This window comes from Hypomesus nipponensis, chromosome 5 (assembly GCF_054491055.1).
Source record: "Hypomesus nipponensis isolate SF chromosome 5, ASM5449105v1, whole genome shotgun sequence".
Taxonomy (NCBI): Eukaryota; Metazoa; Chordata; class Actinopteri; order Osmeriformes; family Osmeridae; genus Hypomesus; species Hypomesus nipponensis.
Window position 1 is genome coordinate 9,741,077 of NC_140365.1, and position 18,362 is coordinate 9,759,438.

The following is an 18,362-nucleotide window of genomic DNA, read 5'->3' on the forward strand; positions in this document are numbered from 1 at the left end:
ATTTGATGTATGCTACTTTTTTCCAGCCCTCTTTCTTGGATTTTGCAGACTTTGAGGTGTTCCCTGGCGTTTTGATTAAATCTTAAAATTCAGAGTAACCTTCGAGCAAGCTGTTGGCTTTCTGGGGCGCTCTTTTTGGCCATGGTGAGCAGCCGTAGACTTAGCCTATGTGAGCAGCCAATAGCAACGTTGTTGATTAAGGTTTCTACTATACATACCATACATACCCCCTTTTAGACCAACGCATAACTCAATCCAGCTATACGAAGTATAATTATATACTATTATAATTATATAGGCTACTAATTGTCAGTTGCTTTGTGTTTAGCTTTGTAAACTTTATGTTGATTTATTTTCTTTGGTCCTGTCCAGCCCTCCCCTTGTCCCTGATTATTATTTCTTCGTTACCATTATTATTTACTATACCGTGGCAGCAAAATAAAGCCTTATCATTCCATCGGTACCATTTGTTTCCGTGTCCTTGCTCGCACTCCTTGCTCTACGCACCCTTCACTGGCCTTTGAGAGTCCCTGGGCGGTGGCAGGGGTCAGGTTCCCTCCGTTATAGGCATAGACACATAACAACCAACATAAGTTCTAGGCTACATTAAGTTATATTAAGTTTGATTATATTGTTGGTCAGCTTATCAAACCTTATCAAACTCGAATTAAACCAGTTATAAAACTGGTATTAAATGTTAAGACATGACACTGATCAAATCGCATCCCTTTGATGCTGCTTGTAACTGATACACTGATGTTTGTCAGAAAGTTAAGTCAAGTTTTCCAAACCTTATTCCAATTAGACCAGATGTGTAATCTATAAGCAATGAAAGTGTGTTAGCTGGCAGAGAATGCAAATTAAAGTCTCTGTAAAGTGACATTAAAATATGTATTCTGAGTTTGTCACACCACAGAACATTTTTCCTAACCACCCAGCCACATTTTTTTTTTAAAGAAGCCAAGTAAAGTCATCACATTTTTAAAAAAATTAGCAGTTTTCGCAGATCTCAAATCCTGGGGGCGTGTTTGCATAGGTCGCTGAAACCACGCCCACTTCGCTGGAGAAGAATACAGGATCTGAGTCTCTAAACCCCAGGCATACTAGTCTCAATCCTAACCTGACCTAAGTGAAAAGGATATAATAGTTGGGGCTGTAGGTTTTGTACCTGTCACGGAGATGACCTAAATTACAGAATACAGATATAAGTGGCCGTATGCCCAACTTACTTGCTATTTCCCCCAACTACCATACTCCCCTGGCAGAGGGTGAGACGCCCCTACTTCAGAGAGGATGAGGAACTTGACAGTATAAACAGATACTGTCAATGTTGAAACTAGTGATGATTTATTGTACTGGAACAATTTGTAATAATAAAACAAATATAAAGTGTATAGAGATATATCACCCTTCACAGATGTAACTCAGAAATGTTCCCAATACTGTTAGCCAACCTACTAAACTTGAGCACTCAAATGTGAATAACCATGCTTATCTAAGGAAAATGTAATTAAACACCTTTCATTCACTGTTTCAAAGTATTGAAAATTACTATAATTAAATTGTAATATAGATTCAAAACAGTGCAACTTAACCGATTAGCAGCGGACACCACCGACAATAGACAATGACTGTCACTGGCCAGCGTCCTCTCACCCAGTAGTTGTCTTAAACAAAAAAATAGGTTTGGTCCATACCATCAGAAAAATACAACGTTCCAAGTGGAAGTGTCCTTTAACAGTCCTACAATTCAGTTCCGATGTCCGATGTCCAAAATGTTATTGGTGTTAGCATGTACCAAGGCGGCAAATCAATTAACGAAAGTTTCAGTCCATCTCTCCGTCGCATTCGCTGATAACACAACTCTTCTTCACTTTAGATTGACGGTAAATAACACAAAATCAGGTTACTTAACCTCAAACCTTCTCTCTAGTTCGCCCTCGGTCACTGGAGCTCTGGAGCAGTCTCTGGATGGCAAGGACTGTCGACCTCAGCGGCCGCGAGGATCAAAAGACAACTAGCTAGCGCAACCCAACGCAATTCTAAACTTTTTCCTCTGGCCGGTGTACTGTGCCTTGCTAACGTCTTAACGGATACACATCTCTCTATAGAATAGTGCTTGTCTTAGTGTATCACAGACATGACTTGCTATGTAATAATGGATGATTTGGTTTTAAAGGAATCACTTGAATTGTGATAAGACTGTCTTTGCAATCGTATTGAAGTGGATGTGCTGGACAATCAAACAGGGGTGCAACTACCCAGTGTCAGAGGGGTATGCAGCAACAATTTTGCCCCCCCCCCCCCCCCCTTTAAATAATAAAGGTTTATTTTAAAGTATATCAGTCACTGTAGGCCTACCATAATTATAAATAATTATATATGTATATATAGCATAGGTATATTCAGGGCTCGACAAATTGTGGCAACCATATTGTGACAGGTGGTAACCTAATCATCACCCCTGGCAACCACATTATTGTAGCCAATTTTTTTCATGTACTTTATTTTCATTACAAATAAATCATCATTGATGGCATTCGAGCATATGCTTTGCGGATGTTTAAATTTGCGTTCTGATTTGTTTACTACGTCCCCACTGTCAGACATAGGCTAATTGTTATATTTCCCACATGCAGGGTTTTGATACAGAAATGCATTTTTCAATTGCAATGGCTGAGTTATTGCATGTTTTCCAGATTCTTGTCATTTATTGTACATGCTACCTTATATTTTCCGGTTTTCAGCTCAGCAACCTCGGTTGCTAGCAAACGCTAGCTAGACTGTTAACATGAATATTTGCAAGCCTCCAAGCACAAACGTCACACTTTAAATCCTACCTGTTGCCTTTAACCATCCACTTATTTACTACTACTGTTGCATCCCTTGACATGTCATCTCATTTTCCTTCTTTCTTTTTCTATTTTTAGCCCCCGACAACTGTTTTGATTTGTCCATCATTTTCCATAGACGGCAACTCAATACTCGTAACTGCTCGCTCAGCGCTCACGGCGCCCCCGCTCCCTCTGTGTCAAAATTCTTTCTTATGAGATGGGCGCATACCCTAGCGGTTCTAAAATGTTTTATAACATTGAGGAAATGCAGAAACGCACAACAGCAGCTATAAATAGAAAATACCAAAAAAAGATTGAATATTTTTAAATTTATTAATTTTTACCATTGCTTTGGCTCCCCCATGGTGCGGCGCCCCTATGCGCCGCATATAGCGCATACCCACTTTTTGCGCCCCTGCAATCAAACCAAAATTATCTGTCATTGTTTGGCTGGTTGAATTCATGGTTGTAGAAACGGTATTGATCATTGATCACCATTTTGAAGCAAAGAACTAGGCCTGTTTTTATTGTATTCGCATGCCAATCAAATACAAATACGTAATTGATTCAGGAGTAATATGAAGCTTAAAAAGTAAAAATAAAGCTGTTGTATAATCAATAGTAGCAAAAGTAACAATTTTAAAAAGCATAAGACAAATACAGATTGGGAGAACAATGCTGACTATTGCGGCTGAAAAATTGTGTAAATTGTGTTCAAGTTTAAGGCCAATTGCAACACTTACAGCTGTCATCAAAGACAAGGCCAGCCAGGCAGTTTTGAACCCAGGTGATGTCGTTGGCACATTGGTAAAAAGACCCTGGAGCATCAGGCTTTGGATACAGCCCACCAGGCCGGCCCACACAGAATTCCCCACTTAATGCCTTGTCTGGAGGCCAATTGCAACACTTACAGCTGTCATCAAAGACAAGGCCAGCCGGGCAGTTTTGAACCCAGGTGATGTCGTTGGCACATTGGTAAAAAGACCCTGGAGCATCAGGCTTTGGATACAGCCCCCCAAGCCGGCCCACACAGAATTCCCCACTTAATGCCTTGTCTGGAGTCTGTGCCCCTGGCTTACTGGTAGTAGTTTCCTTGTCTGGAGTCTGTGCCGCTGGCATAGTGGTAGTAGTTTCCTTGTCTGGAGTCTGTGCCGCTGGCTTACTGGTAGTAGTTTCCTTGTCTGGAGTCTGTGTCCCTGGCTTACTGGTAGTAGTTTCCTTGTCTGGAGTCTGTGCCGCGGGCATAGTGGTAGTAGTTTCCTTGTCTGGAGTCTGTGTCCCTGGCTTACTGGTAGTAGTTTCCTTGTCTGGAGTCTGTGTCCCTGGCTTACTGGTAGTAGTTTCCTTGTCTGAAGTCTGTGCCCCTGGCTTACTGGTAGTAGTTTCCTTGTCTGGAGTCTGTGTCCCTGGCTTACTGGTAGTAGTTGCCTTGTCTGGAGTCTGTGCCGCTGGCTTGCTGGTAGCAGTTGCCTTGTCTGGAGTCTGTGACTCTGGCTTTAGGGTGGTTGTAGATTGCAGTGGAGTGACTCCTATGAAAACATTTGTAAAAAGTTGTATTTATAAATGTTATTAAATTATTATTATTCAAGATACCAAGAGTATTCTGCTCATCGTTCAAGATATGAATGTTCTACAGAATGTGCTTTACCAGTATCAAGGAGTCCCTTGAGATGCCTGATGAGGGGATAGTTCCCCTGTCCACAGAACTGTCCAGTAAAGTCATCAAGGTCAAGAGCCCAGACAAAAGCTCCTCCAAACTTGTTGTCTTTCATGTAACGAACCTTCAGAGAAAATAAGCAAAAACAGGAGGGAAGACTGATTAATGTACTGTACAGCTCTGGTTACTTGTAGTATAACTTTACCCTTCATACTGCTGTTACGGGACAACATATAATACCTTGGTCTCAAAGCTCTCTTTGTTGTCAAATCCCACCCACTCATTTCTTTTAGTAGCATAGGGAACCTTCTGGCTATCAATCCACTGGATAGTGCTTCCCGGAAGGAACGTGCAGATCTGAAACACAAAGAAGTCAGGTCACTTGCTATTATATTTCACCAAAAAACGGGTCACCCTTTTAGTTAGAGTTTTCTTAATGAGAAGTGTATCTGTGAGCAGTAAACATTTCCAGAGCCAGTGACTTAAGACATGGTATTGATGTGAACCTCATAGTAGGACCAGAAGCCAGCCTCCCTGGTGAACGTCCCAGCAGCAGCAGGACCGCTGGTTGGGACTCCAACACCACTGGCTCCACAAGCAAGGCTAAATGTCCGTCCGTAGGTAGCAAAGCCCATTCTCAGCTTTTCCACAGGGACTCCTTGGTCTCGCCAGTACTTCATGGCAAAATCCTGAGAGAGATAAAGAGAAATAGTAAGTGTTTTTTTTCTTCCATTAAACAAGCATTCATGAAAAGATATGAACATAAATCTTGGTTCTCACTGTGTTAAAGAAGATTAGATCTCCTGTGTCATGGGGACCTTGGTATAGGGGGCTGTTGTGTCCTGTTACACCCTCCCAGTTGCCGTGAAAATCATAGGTCATCACACTAATGAAGTCTAGACACCTGTTTTAAAAAGATCACACTTTTCACTGGCCCTTTCAAGTCAAATGTATATATTTTTTGATGAATCACACTTACTTTGCAATTTCTGCTATTTCATAACCAGCATCAATGGTTCCTTTTCCAGCAGCCACTGCTGCAGTGACCATCAGTCTGGGCCGTCCAGTCATAGTGCCCTCTGCCTCATAGGCCTTTAGGAGCTCCTACACAACCAAGAGGATTGGCCACATTGTATTACATGTATAGCTAGTTTGTTATTCTAATAGAATATTCTATTCTGCTGTATTTCAGACCTGACACAGCAGTGTGAATCTCTGCTTGTCTTCTGGGGGGCTCCCTCGAGCTCCAGGGTACTCCCAGTCCAGGTCCAAACCATCAAAACCATGTTTCCTCAGGAAGCTGATGGAGGACTGGATGAACTTCTGTCTGTTGGCTGGGGTCGACACCATCATAGTGAATCTAATTGGAAAAGTTATCATTAAAATAGAAAAAGTACAAATGACGTTAAAAAGGAGTAGAACAGTTGAACCTATTGTTGTTTGTTATTTATGTAAACGAGAAAGTGAAATTTCTCACTGTTGAGTGCCTAAGTTCCATCCACCAACTGCCAGAAGTGTTTTAAGACCAGCATTTCTGTTGGACCAAACAATTACAATTATTTTGATTTGGGTCTGGTTCATTTGGTTTGCTAAACCAATTAAGTGATAAGAAAATAAACAACTCAAACTCCACACAATGCAGCTTATTATGAGCCTAGTTTAAATTCTCTGAATGTGAAAGAAGATGCCAACCTGTCTTTGAGTCCATTGAAGGATTTGTAGAAAGTCCCATCGTTCCATTCGTAAGTGACAAGCTCGTTAGCCAGGTTGATGACAGAAAAAGCATAAATCAGGTGTGTGCACAGGTGTGGGTCAACATTATCAGGCGTGTACTTTCCTGTACCAGGTCTGTACTGGGACCAGTTGGTAAAGTAGCACACAAGTTGAGAGGAAGTACCTAGACACAGAAACAATGTCTTAACATTATGGAACAGCTATTTTTAGCAACAACCTGTTTGACAATATCATATTTTTTTTACTCATTTCACCCTAAAGTAGGCCTCAATTCAAGATGCTGCCTAATATTTGCCATAGCAACAGTATATGATAGCTTACAGATATATTTGTAACATACTATTGTCAGGATTTAGTTGCACCGCTCAACCATTCAAAACATCACTCAAGGGGAGTGACTGTGACACTTAATCGATCAACACACAACACCAAGTTAAAAACTACAGATGTAGTTCTAGCTAAAGTAATTTGGCAAGAGAGTAAACCTACCTATGTGGATCAAGGTCAGGAACAAACCTTCAAAAACAAAGTCAAAAGTCATTCAATAATAAAGCAAACAAAACATAAATTATGGCAATCTAAATAATTAGAGATAGCCTACCTGCTAGAGTGAGAAATCTCATAATGTGTGGGTTCGAAACTAATGGAGGCGTGAGGGGAACATCGCTTATTTATAAGAAAAGAAGGGAAATGGGATGCGTTCTGCTGTCACAATCCCACCCACACACAGTGACAATTGATATGACGCTGGTCTGCAAGGGAGGCACCAAGGGGTGTACCAACAATAGGAACCCAATCTGTCATCAAGATTTGTAGAAGAAGAACTTGTTTTAGTCAGACCCCAGCCCATTTAGTCTATTGAAACTGCATCCTCCAGGCCACAATACGATCATGGATATTTTTACGGACTGTGTGTGCGTAACCTTTCAATGCAATCCTTGAGTTTCACTCAGGTTTCATCAGTGGTGGTTCTAGACACATTTTACAGTGTGCATTGACAGGCAGAAACAAATGATATTTAAACATTAAATACTTTAATTTTGCTTTACATTAAAATCATACAAACAGCTCTGGCTCTCCCTCTTCCAGCTCCTCAGCTCTCTCAACACCCTTAATATCTTTCTCAAACTTTATTTACTGGGACAAAAAAGGCTGCAATGTCCCTTCCTCGATTCATGGTGACTAATAAAAGAAGAAAAACGCTGTATGAAAAATGCTCTATGACGTAAAAGCCGAGAAAAGCACAGCACCATAGATATACAGCACTTCCATAGACTTCCATTGTTATCGAGGAATGCGGAAGTAAAGCGTGTCACACGCGACGTGTGATTCCAAACATAGGTATATACATAGATATATATAACAATAGCCCCAAGAGGCCTAGCATGGCTCTGCCCTCCTACGTACTTCCGCTCAATTTGGATTTAGCTTCAGTAGTAGGTCTGGGAGTTAAAGTCCATATGCCAGGTTAACCACCACAGTTGATTAATGGGTACATAAAGCACTCAAGATATGTATATTATTTGTTGGTGGCCATGATGTTGTGGCCCTCCTCCCCACGCGGTTCGAGAACATTTTGATTTTCCAGCTATGGCAACTAGCTCCTTTACAGTACTGGTGAAGGAGTTGGCTAAGGCGAACGCTTGCGATTGGTTATGGCAAATCAGAGTGGCTCTGGGCGGATACAATAGTTTTAAACTTCAACAGAGGATCCGCCTTCAAGGAAGTTAACGTTTGTCAATGGAGAGATCCCAGACCCTTCGTACAAATGAAATTTACGAGGGTCTGGTTAGGACCAGGCTACAAGAGGCCGTGGTTTACGCTGATTTTAGAACAGGTTCTAAAATCAGCGTAAACCACGGCCTCTTGTGGCTTATTGCTTAATTCTAAAACTGTTACTACAAATATTTGATATGGTTTCATCAATAAAAAACAATTAGAAACAAAATAGTTTAATAATAGACCGTCATTCTTCCGCTACTACAAAGTATAGTTCCAGGGGCGCAAAAAGTGGGTATGCGCTATATGCGGCGCATAGGGGCGCCACACCATGGGGGCGCCAAAGCAATGGTAAAAATTAATAAATTTAAAAATATTCAATCTTTTTTTGGTATTTTCTATTTATAGCTGCTGTTGTGCGTTTCTGCATTTTTCTCAATGTTATAAAACATTTTAGAACCGCTAGGGTAGGCGCCCTATCTCATAAGAAAGAATTTTGACATCTAGATCTGGGAGCGGGGGCGCCGTGAGCGCTGAGCGAGCAGTTACGAGTATTGAGTTGCCGTCTATGGAAAATGATGGACAAATCAAAACAGTTGTCGGGGGCTAAAAATAGAAAAAAGAAAGAGGGAAAATTAGATGACATGTCAAGGGATGCAACAGTAGTAGTAAATAAGTGGATGGTTAAAGGCAACAGGTAGGATTTAAAGTGTGACGTTTGTGCTTGGAGGCTTGCAAATATTCATGTTAACAGACAGGCTAGCGTTTGCTAACACTGGGAACGTAGCAGCCAAATTTGGGTTTAAGGCTAGTTTAGAATATGCAAAACCGAGGTTGCTGAGCTGAAAACCAGAAATATAAGGTAGCATGTAGGTACATTAAATGACAAGAATCTGGAAAACATAATGCAATAACTCTGGTTTACATCAATCATGCACAGTGTGCATTCATGCATAGATTTTCTACCAAACTTGGAGACTTGCAAATATTCATGTTAACAGACTGTTTTCAAGACTAGCTAGTGTTTGCTAACGTGAGCTAAAATGCGGTTGCTTACAGACGAAGTCTGATAAGTTCTAATGCCAAATCGAAATGATTTAACATGTTTTGTTATAGGCTAAGCTAATCTTGCCATTGCAAATGAAAAATGCATTTCTGTATCAAAACCCTGCATGTGGGTTTAAATATAACAATTAGCCTATGTCTGACAGTGGGGACGTAGTAAACAAATCAGAACGCAAATTTAAACATCCGCAAAGCTCGAATGCCATCAATGATGATTTATTTGTAATGAAAGTAAAGTACATAAAAAAAATAGGCTACAATAATGTGGTTGCCAGGGGTGATGATTAGGTTACCACCTGTCACAATATGGTTGCCACAATTTGTCGAGCCCTGAATATACCTATGCTATATATACATATATAATTATTTATAATTATGGTAGGCCTACAGTGACTGATATACTTTAAAATAAACTTTTATTATTTAAAGCCTATACATGATGATGTCCGGCACACTTAGCCTATTTATTTTTTGGGGGGGTGGGGGGGGCGCTAAAATTGTTGCTGCATACCCCTCTGACACTGGGTAGTTGCACCCCTGGATAGACACTCCAAAGGCAAAAAGAAAAGCAATTCGTGTCGCTAACTTAAACTAGGTTTAGTATTAAACTTAACTGCTCACTCTCTTCACTCAGCCGAGTCAGGTAACTGCACTACCGTCTTTTTCGTCACCAGGCCCTCACTACATTCACTACTTCCAGTTTATCCTCACCTAAAGTCCAACGTGACGATTGGCTAGTGACGACACATATAGAATAGTAGTTTTAAAGATAAAGAGCATATCTCGTATCTGCTACACTTGTGACAGATCGGTGTTGAGATTGGGCATGGTTTCATTATAAGCAAGAGTAGCATGTCCTGTATTGACATGGTCAACTATCTGTTCAGTGAATATGTTGACCTTGAAGGTAAGACATTTGACATGAGCCCTGGAAGAAATTGAGATATCACTGCACCTTTGTCTTTCACTTTCAAAAAGGTTTAGGACAATTATAGTTCAAGTCTTTTATTTGTCAGGTACACAGAACCACACAAGGTTAGTCTGGGCACTGAAATTCTTAAGACAAGACAACGCAAGCACCTGGCATAATATATAAGTACACGGAACATATTTACATCTATACTGAGCTTAAATAAGTGAAACTTACAAAACAAGTAACGAACACTAAAATGACAAACAAAAAGTTAGGTTTTTGCGGAGCTCTCGTTGGCGCGGCCATCTCTTAGGCGCACCGCTATTACAATTTTTGAGTAAGGAATAGAAGGGTAAAAATGTGCAGTACCCTTCTGTTTCTTGCTCACAATTGTCGGCCCTTATTGGCAAGCTACAATAACTCCCTTTAAAACGACAACTTGATACAGTTCCTCTCCTGCACTGAACCTCTTCTCCAGCAGGAACAGTTCACTTGGATTGGAGCAGCTGGCCGGGCCAGCTAGCAAGAGATGGTGTCATGCAAAGTAGCTATCTAAAATGTTTTCAAGGGAATCGTGAGCAGTCGTACTACTTTTCTTAAAAAAATGAATAAAAGAAAAGCCTAGTAATAATAATTAAATGGCTATGCCTGGGCGTACCTATACGACAAAAGATTTTGACAATTTAAGGACTGCTGGCTGTGTATACATTGCAAAATAAAATCTGTCATACATGACGGAACGTGGAGTTCAATGTAGTGCGTGTAGTTTGTTTGTGTATTATTTATTGGAGTCATCTGAGCTACATGGTTGTGTGTACTACACATTTCTAATGAGGATTATTGACATATTTATTTGATGCGTTCTATCTGTATACAAGTAGGCCTATGTCCGAATGGTACACATGATGTGGCGTACAAAAACGTCACAATGGTGTATATCATTCTTCAATAAAACATTACAGAGCTACTTCACAATTTCTTCTGAACAGGTAACGCTAGGTGAATAGTAACTTGAAGAATATTGTAATCTTTCTCCGAAGATTTTCTCAAGCTCTTCAGACACTTTGGTGCTTTTTGGTGAGTAATTCTTATTTACACTGTAATGTTTCCCCTATTTATTGTAATATTACACAAAACATAATTTCATGCTAAATTTAATTCACACTTTAGTTATGCAGTTACCGTAAATATCATGGCTGTACAACTAAGTACATGTCTCTCAGATTCAAAATTATAATACATTTAAACCAAGTTTTGATAATAAATCAATAAAGCTTATTAATAATAATAATAATTTAATGGCTCTGGTCGGTAACTATACAGACAAGAAAAATGTTGCGAATTTAATGGACTGCTGCATGGGCTGTATGGATTTCAAAATCAAATCTGTCCTACATGACGGAACGTTTAGTGCAGATGGGCCAAGTAACAATCATTGCATAGCCTATTTGTGTAGTTTGCATAGTGGGCATTGTTTGCGTATTATTTATTGGAGTCATCTGACCTACATGGTTGTGTGTAATACACATTTCTAATGAGGAATATTAACATATTTATTTCATTCGTTCTATCTGTATAAAAAGTATGTCCTAATGCTACAAATGATGTGACGTCATAAAAAACGTCATAATGGTGTATATAAACATTACAGAGATACTTCACATTTCTTCTGAACAGGTAGGTTAATAGTAACTTGAAGACTATTGTAAGCTTTCTCAGAAGACTTTCTCAGGCTCTACAGACAATTTTGTGCATTTTGGGTGAGTAATTCTTATTTACACATGAACGTTTCCCGTATTTATTGTAATGTTAGGCCTACACAAAACATAATTTAATGCTAAATTTGATCCACACTTTCATTATGCTGTTACCGTCTATATCATCGCATCAAATACATTTAAAGCACGTTTTGATGCATGGTTTTATTTTTGTGTTTTGTTTTAACAACATCATTAAAAAGAGACAAAACTCGGTCCGCAAATGGCCTGTAAAACAATTGGCCTGTAAAACAAACCTCAACAGCATTACAAAAGTTACAATTTTTGTCTCTCAATTTCTTCACAGCCAATCATTGTGAGCCGAACATGCCGAACGACGCAGAAATGGTAAGAGCCTTATCTCAACTTAAATTTAAATGTTTGAACAGCAAACATGGTCAAATATCTCTCTGAGTGACTGTGTCTCTACTGTAGGAAGTTGATGATGGGACAACTAAGGATTGGAAAACCTGGGACCATCTTTCTCTTCATTCCTTTAATGATGAAGATTTTCTGGTAAGTCTGTGCACAGTGATAAGTGAAATGGATGTAACAATATGATACGAGTTTGTCTGAACTTAAACAGTAAAACAGCAAACATGGTCAAATACCTCTGAGTGACAGTGTCTCTAATATAGGAACTGGAACGTGGTGGAAACACTCGCCGACAGACTGTAGATTGCGATGACCTCTCTCTGCATTCAGTCAGCGAGACAGATTTTCTGGTCAGTTTGTGCATCAAAAGTATCAAGGTAGATTACATTTTGTAGATAGACTGTGTGAACAATATGTTCCAATCCGACTCACAGTCTGATGAGGACCGTGACCACCAGGAGAATCCACTTCTGGATAAAACCCTGGTATGTGTATGTGTTTGACAAAAGGTCAATTAATTGGCCTGTCTTTCTGTTAGTGCTGAATCAGCTTTTCCCTCACCATATGGATCTTCACATTTGAACATTTTCTCTCTGCCCTTTGTACTTTACTTTTGTTCTCCCTAGAATCATGTTATGGATGACGAAGCCCAGGCCCATCTTCCTTCCTCTGTGAGAGCCGTGACCGAGCCTTGTGCCACTAATGACGTGCACCCCACCATGCTAGACGAGAAGAGGCGCAACAGGGTTAGGGTTAGTGCCACTCTTAGTGCCACAAGAGCCATGAAAAGGTTCCAAAAATCCCTGGTTGCCCTGGAACGGGACCTTATGAAAACCAAGGCGGACATCCTGAACACCAACGAGTACTTCAAAGAGATGTCTCGTGTGAAGAGCCAGGGACAAGGCCGGATGGGTGCGTCTCTGAGAAGACTCGTAGATAACGTCAGAGGGAAGAGGCTCCAGAGGATTCAGGCGCATAAGTATATACAGGTCAGCCAAGATTTCGATGCGCTGATCCAAGTGATCCAGAACGACTGCAGAGCTGAATTCAATCTGACGGGCCTGGAGGACTGGAAGAGAGAGGTTAAGAGGCTGCACATGGCCTGCAGGGCCTGCACTGAGAGGGTTCAACCACCCGAGGTGTGTAGTTCCCCACCACAGGTCCAACCCTCTCAGGAACAGAAATCCTCCATCCAACCATTTGTAAGTAATCAATACAGAGACTGCATGTATTCATTTATTCAGCTCTTGTTTGATTCAAAGTATGGCATGGCACTGTTTGTTGATTATCATCCTAAATAACTATTGGAAAGATCCCAGGTCCCACATGCCAAAAGGTTATGTCTTATCTCGTCTCCCCAGGATCTATCTGTGACAGAGACCACTCCTGTGGTCCCCTTCACTATTGAGGATGCCACTGACTCACCCCCTCTGACTCCTCCTACTCCCGAGGCCCTCCTCCCCAACCAGCAGCTTCCCCGGGCTTTGACTCCCCTCAACAATGTCACTGTTGGAGTTGTGAGTCCTACATGGCCTGAGACTCCGCCTTCTGTAGGATATTTACCCCCCCCTCGTCTGCCACCAATCCAAAACCTGAGCGCTGATGCAAAGAAGCTGCTCCAAGGAGGACTGGAAGAGCTTCAGCAGGTGAGTCATCATCATCATAGGAAAATATATGATGATATGATGTTAAAGCATAAATCCCAATTTGCACAATATTGACTGTATTAATTGCGGACTAACGAGGCTGGAAAAGAACCATGATTTCATTGGTTTAATTTTTTCTCAGATCGTTGATTTGTCCATGTAAGCTTGTGTTCTGCTCTCAGGATGTAACGGAGGAGATGAAGATTGACAAAGGGGAGAAGAAGGATGTCAAACAACTGACTGTGTGGGAAGTCAGTAACAAACAGCCAGAGGGAAACAATGTGAAGGAGGAGATCAAAAAGAAAAAGGAGAATGTGGGAAAGAGGTGAGGACAGATAGCAGGAAGGCTAAATGAAGAGTAGTAGAATGTGGGTAAAGACAGTAAGTAAGGATGAGAGAATGTGTACTGGTATGGCAGATTACATTTTATGTTTTTTCTTATGATTGACAGGTTTCTCCAGTGGCTGTCGAGAAAACTCACATGCGGCTGTTGTTCAGATGTTTAACAAACATCATGCATGAATACCCATACTCTTTCTCTCTCTCCGTCTTTCACTACACAGAGATGTAGACATACACACTTATGATGTAATCAGTTACACAACACTCTTACACACACACACATTCTCTTTCTTTCTCTCTCTCTCTCTCTCTCTCTCTCTCTCTCTCTCTCTCACACACACACACACACACATTCACCCTCTCTCTCTTTTTCTCTCTCTTTTTCTCTCTCTCTCTCTCTCTCACACTCTTACACACTCTTACACACACACACACACACACACATTCTCTCTCTCTCTTTCTCTCACACATACACACACACACACACACACACACACACACACATACATTCACCCTCTCTCTCTCTTCTCTCTCTCTCTCTCTCTCTCTCTCTCTCAAACACACACACACACACACACACACACACAGAGATGCTTGACTTAATGTTGTTCTCAATAAACTTATCATTTTGTGTTTCATTTGGTATTGCTTTTTGATGGTTACTACTTGATGATTATTACTGCACTGCTTCACGTGGGCTTGCTGTAGTGGAGATGGACTACTAGTGTTTTCTTCCGGGAGTGTGATAGAGGAAAGAATAATGAATGGTCACACACAAAATATACACAGAAAAAAATCTACAAATATTGTTAGAATGTAAACTTGACAAAATGTGTAGTCTAAACTGGACTTTAGGACGTAGTGGACTTGATGGACAATCTCATATGGCCGTCACCTCCTAGACAAGAACCTCAGCAGCGAAAGTTGGATCCCTCGGCATCAAAACACTTCCTGATGTCACAGTTTGGCTCTCACAACGTATGCTGTATCTAGCCAACCAACCAACGTGACCGTGACACATCTCCAATATTATTCAGAGGACTGGGGCCCTGGGACTGGGTTCTCCGTACGTCGCTAACTCAGTCAGTTGGATTTGATTGTTGACGATTTGTCATGATCTTGGATTGTTAGGTTCTTCGAAGCTCATCCTGGACTTGATGTCATAGCAACAGGTCCGTAAGCTTGAACCTGCTCGGGAGCAGTTTTATTTGATGTATGCTACTTTTTTCCAGCCCTCTTTCTTGGATTTTGCAGACTTTGAGGTGTTCCCTGGCGTTTTGATTAAATCTTAAAATTCAGAGTAACCTTCGAGCAAGCTGTTGGCTTTCTGGGGCGCTCTTTTTGGCCATGGTGAGCAGCCGTAGACTTAGCCTATGTGAGCAGCCAATAGCAACGTTGTTGATTAAGGTTTCTACTATACATACCATACATACCCCCTTTTAGACCAACGCATAACTCAATCCAGCTATACGAAGTATAATTATATACTATTATAATTATATAGGCTACTAATTGTCAGTTGCTTTGTGTTTAGCTTTGTAAACTTTATGTTGATTTATTTTCTTTGGTCCTGTCCAGCCCTCCCCTTGTCCCTGATTATTATTTCTTCGTTACCATTATTATTTACTATACCGTGGCAGCAAAATAAAGCCTTATCATTCCATCGGTACCATTTGTTTCCGTGTCCTTGCTCGCACTCCTTGCTCTACGCACCCTTCACTGGCCTTTGAGAGTCCCTGGGCGGTGGCAGGGGTCAGGTTCCCTCCGTTATAGGCATAGACACATAACAACCAACATAAGTTCTAGGCTACATTAAGTTATATTAAGTTTGATTATATTGTTGGTCAGCTTATCAAACCTTATCAAACTCGAATTAAACCAGTTATAAAACTGGTATTAAATGTTAAGACATGACACTGATCAAATCGCATCCCTTTGATGCTGCTTGTAACTGATACACTGATGTTTGTCAGAAAGTTAAGTCAAGTTTTCCAAACCTTATTCCAATTAGACCAGATGTGTAATCTATAAGCAATGAAAGTGTGTTAGCTGGCAGAGAATGCAAATTAAAGTCTCTGTAAAGTGACATTAAAATATGTATTCTGAGTTTGTCACACCACAGAACATTTTTCCTAACCACCCAGCCACATTTTTTTTTTAAAGAAGCCAAGTAAAGTCATCACATTTTTTTAAAAATTAGCTGTTTTCGCAGATCTCAAATCCTGGGGGCGTGTTTGCATAGGTCGCTGAAACCACGCCCACTTCGCTGGAGAAGAATACAGGATCTGAGTCTCTAAACCCCAGGCATACTAGTCTCAATCCTAACCTGACCTAAGTGAAAAGGATATAATAGTTGGGGCTGTAGGTTTTGTACCTGTCACGGAGATGACCTAAATTACAGAATACAGATATAAGTGGCCGTATGCGCAACTTACTTGCTATTTCCCCCAACTACCATACTCCCCTGGCAGAGGGTGAGACGCCCCTACTTCAGAGAGGATGAGGAACTTGACAGTATAAACAGATACTGTCAATGTTGAAACTAGTGATGATTTATTGTACTGGAACAATTTGTAATAATAAAACAAATATAAAGTGTATAGAGATATATCACCCTTCACAGATGTAACTCAGAAATGTTCCCAATACTGTTAGCCAACCTACTAAACTTGAGCACTCAAATGTGAATAACCATGCTTATCTAAGGAAAATGTAATTAAACACCTTTCATTCACTGTTTCAAAGTATTGAAAATTACTATAATTAAATTGTAATATAGATTCAAAACAGTGCAACTTAACCGATTAGCAGCGGACACCACCGACAATAGACAATGACTGTCACTGGCCAGCGTCCTCTCACCCAGTAGTTGTCTTAAACAAAAAAATAGGTTTGGTCCATACCATCAGAAAAATACAACGTTCCAAGTGGAAGTGTCCTTTAACAGTCCTACAATTCAGTTCCGATGTCCGATGTCCAAAATGTTATTGGTGTTAGCATGTACCAAGGCGGCAAATCAATTAACGAAAGTTTCAGTCCATCTCTCCGTCGCATTCGCTGATAACACAACTCTTCTTCACTTTAGATTGACGGTAAATAACACAAAATCAGGTTACTTAACCTCAAACCTTCTCTCTAGTTCGCCCTCGGTCACTGGAGCTCTGGAGCAGTCTCTGGATGGCAAGGACTGTCGACCTCAGCGGCCGCGAGGATCAAAAGACAACTAGCTAGCGCAACCCAACGCAATTCTAAACTTTTTCCTCTGGCCGGTGTACTGTGCTTTGCTAACGTCTTAACGGATACACATCTCTCTATAGAATAGTGCTTGTCTTAGTGTATCACAGACATGACTTGCTATGTAATAATGGATGATTTGGTTTTAAAGGAATCACTTGAATTGTGATAAGACTGTCTTTGCAATCGTATTGAAGTGGATGTGCTGGACAATCAAACAGGGGTGCAACTACCCAGTGTCAGAGGGGTATGCAGCAACAATTTTGCCCCCCCCCCCCCCCCTTTAAATAATAAAGGTTTATTTTAAAGTATATCAGTCACTGTAGGCCTACCATAATTATAAATAATTATATATGTATATATAGCATAGGTATATTCAGGGCTCGACAAATTGTGGCAACCATATTGTGACAGGTGGTAACCTAATCATCACCCCTGGCAACCACATTATTGTAGCCAATTTTTTTCATGTACTTTATTTTCATTACAAATAAATCATCATTGATGGCATTCGAGCATATGCTTTGCGGATGTTTAAATTTGCGTTCTGATTTGTTTACTACGTCCCCACTGTCAGACATAGGCTAATTGTTATATTTCCCACATGCAGGGTTTTGATACAGAAATGCATTTTTCAATTGCAATGGCTGAGTTATTGCATGTTTTCCAGATTCTTGTCATTTATTGTACATGCTACCTTATATTTTCCGGTTTTCAGCTCAGCAACCTCGGTTGCTAGCAAACGCTAGCTAGACTGTTAACATGAATATTTGCAAGCCTCCAAGCACAAACGTCACACTTTAAATCCTACCTGTTGCCTTTAACCATCCACTTATTTACTACTACTGTTGCATCCCTTGACATGTCATCTCATTTTCCTTCTTTCTTTTTCTATTTTTAGCCCCCGACAACTGTTTTGATTTGTCCATCATTTTCCATAGACGGCAACTCAATACTCGTAACTGCTCGCTCAGCGCTCACGGCGCCCCCGCTCCCTCTGTGTCAAAATTCTTTCTTATGAGATGGGCGCATACCCTAGCGGTTCTAAAATGTTTTATAACATTGAGGAAATGCAGAAACGCACAA

At 40.6% G+C, this 18,362-nt stretch overlaps 2 protein-coding genes across 7 annotated transcripts; one reads left to right on the plus strand and one right to left on the minus strand.

Annotated features, from left to right (window-relative positions):
* Positions 1–3,064: 3,064 nt before the first annotated feature.
* On the minus strand, positions 3,065–7,443 carry LOC146288386 (chitinase-3-like protein 1). The gene is made up of 13 exons (XM_084698766.1): positions 6,827–7,443; positions 6,715–6,741; positions 6,184–6,388; positions 5,969–6,025; positions 5,686–5,851; positions 5,471–5,595; positions 5,272–5,395; positions 4,998–5,180; positions 4,732–4,848; positions 4,483–4,615; positions 3,578–4,363; positions 3,179–3,249; positions 3,065–3,073 (listed from the first exon to the last, which is right to left on the minus strand). Exons 1-13 carry the CDS (start codon positions 6,846–6,848, stop codon positions 3,065–3,067), a joined length of 2,025 nt encoding a protein of 674 aa, XP_084554892.1. The 5' UTR covers positions 6,849–7,443.
* A 1,030-nt stretch (positions 7,444–8,473) lies between these two features.
* On the plus strand, positions 8,474–14,412 carry LOC146288387 (uncharacterized). 6 transcript variants are annotated; one of them, XM_084698359.1, is made up of 11 exons: positions 8,474–8,641; positions 10,912–10,999; positions 11,574–11,682; positions 11,987–12,027; positions 12,115–12,195; positions 12,318–12,404; positions 12,489–12,539; positions 12,681–13,256; positions 13,416–13,700; positions 13,883–14,025; positions 14,152–14,412. In XM_084698359.1, exons 4-11 carry the CDS (start codon positions 12,007–12,009, stop codon positions 14,204–14,206), a joined length of 1,299 nt encoding a protein of 432 aa, XP_084554485.1. In that variant the 5' UTR covers positions 8,474–8,641; positions 10,912–10,999; positions 11,574–11,682; positions 11,987–12,006; the 3' UTR covers positions 14,207–14,412. The 6 variants fall into 6 exon arrangements, with proteins under 6 accessions (XP_084554485.1, XP_084554486.1, XP_084554490.1 ...); XM_084698360.1 differs by having other exon boundaries at positions 11,600–11,682; XM_084698364.1 differs by having other exon boundaries at positions 8,474–10,999.
* Positions 14,413–18,362: the final 3,950 nt, after the last annotated feature.

Bases quoted from the DNA above. Each gene is read 5' to 3' on its own strand.
- LOC146288386 (XM_084698766.1), bottom strand. From the start codon at position 6,848: ATGAGATTTCTCACTCTAGCAG. The intron at 6,742-6,826 runs GTAGGCTATCTC...TTGTTTTTGAAG, and splicing joins GAGATTTCTCACTCTAGCAG to GTTTGTTCCTGACCTTGATC. The intron at 4,849-4,997 runs GTTCACATCAAT...TTTGTGTTTCAG, and splicing joins GCTTCTGGTCCTACTATGAG to ATCTGCACGTTCCTTCCGGG.
- LOC146288387 (XM_084698362.1), top strand. From the start codon at position 12,007: ATGCCGAACGACGCAGAAATG. The intron at 13,257-13,415 runs GTAAGTAATCAA...TCGTCTCCCCAG, and splicing joins AATCCTCCATCCAACCATTT to GATCTATCTGTGACAGAGAC. The intron at 14,026-14,151 runs GTGAGGACAGAT...TATGATTGACAG, and splicing joins AAGGAGAATGTGGGAAAGAG to GTTTCTCCAGTGGCTGTCGA.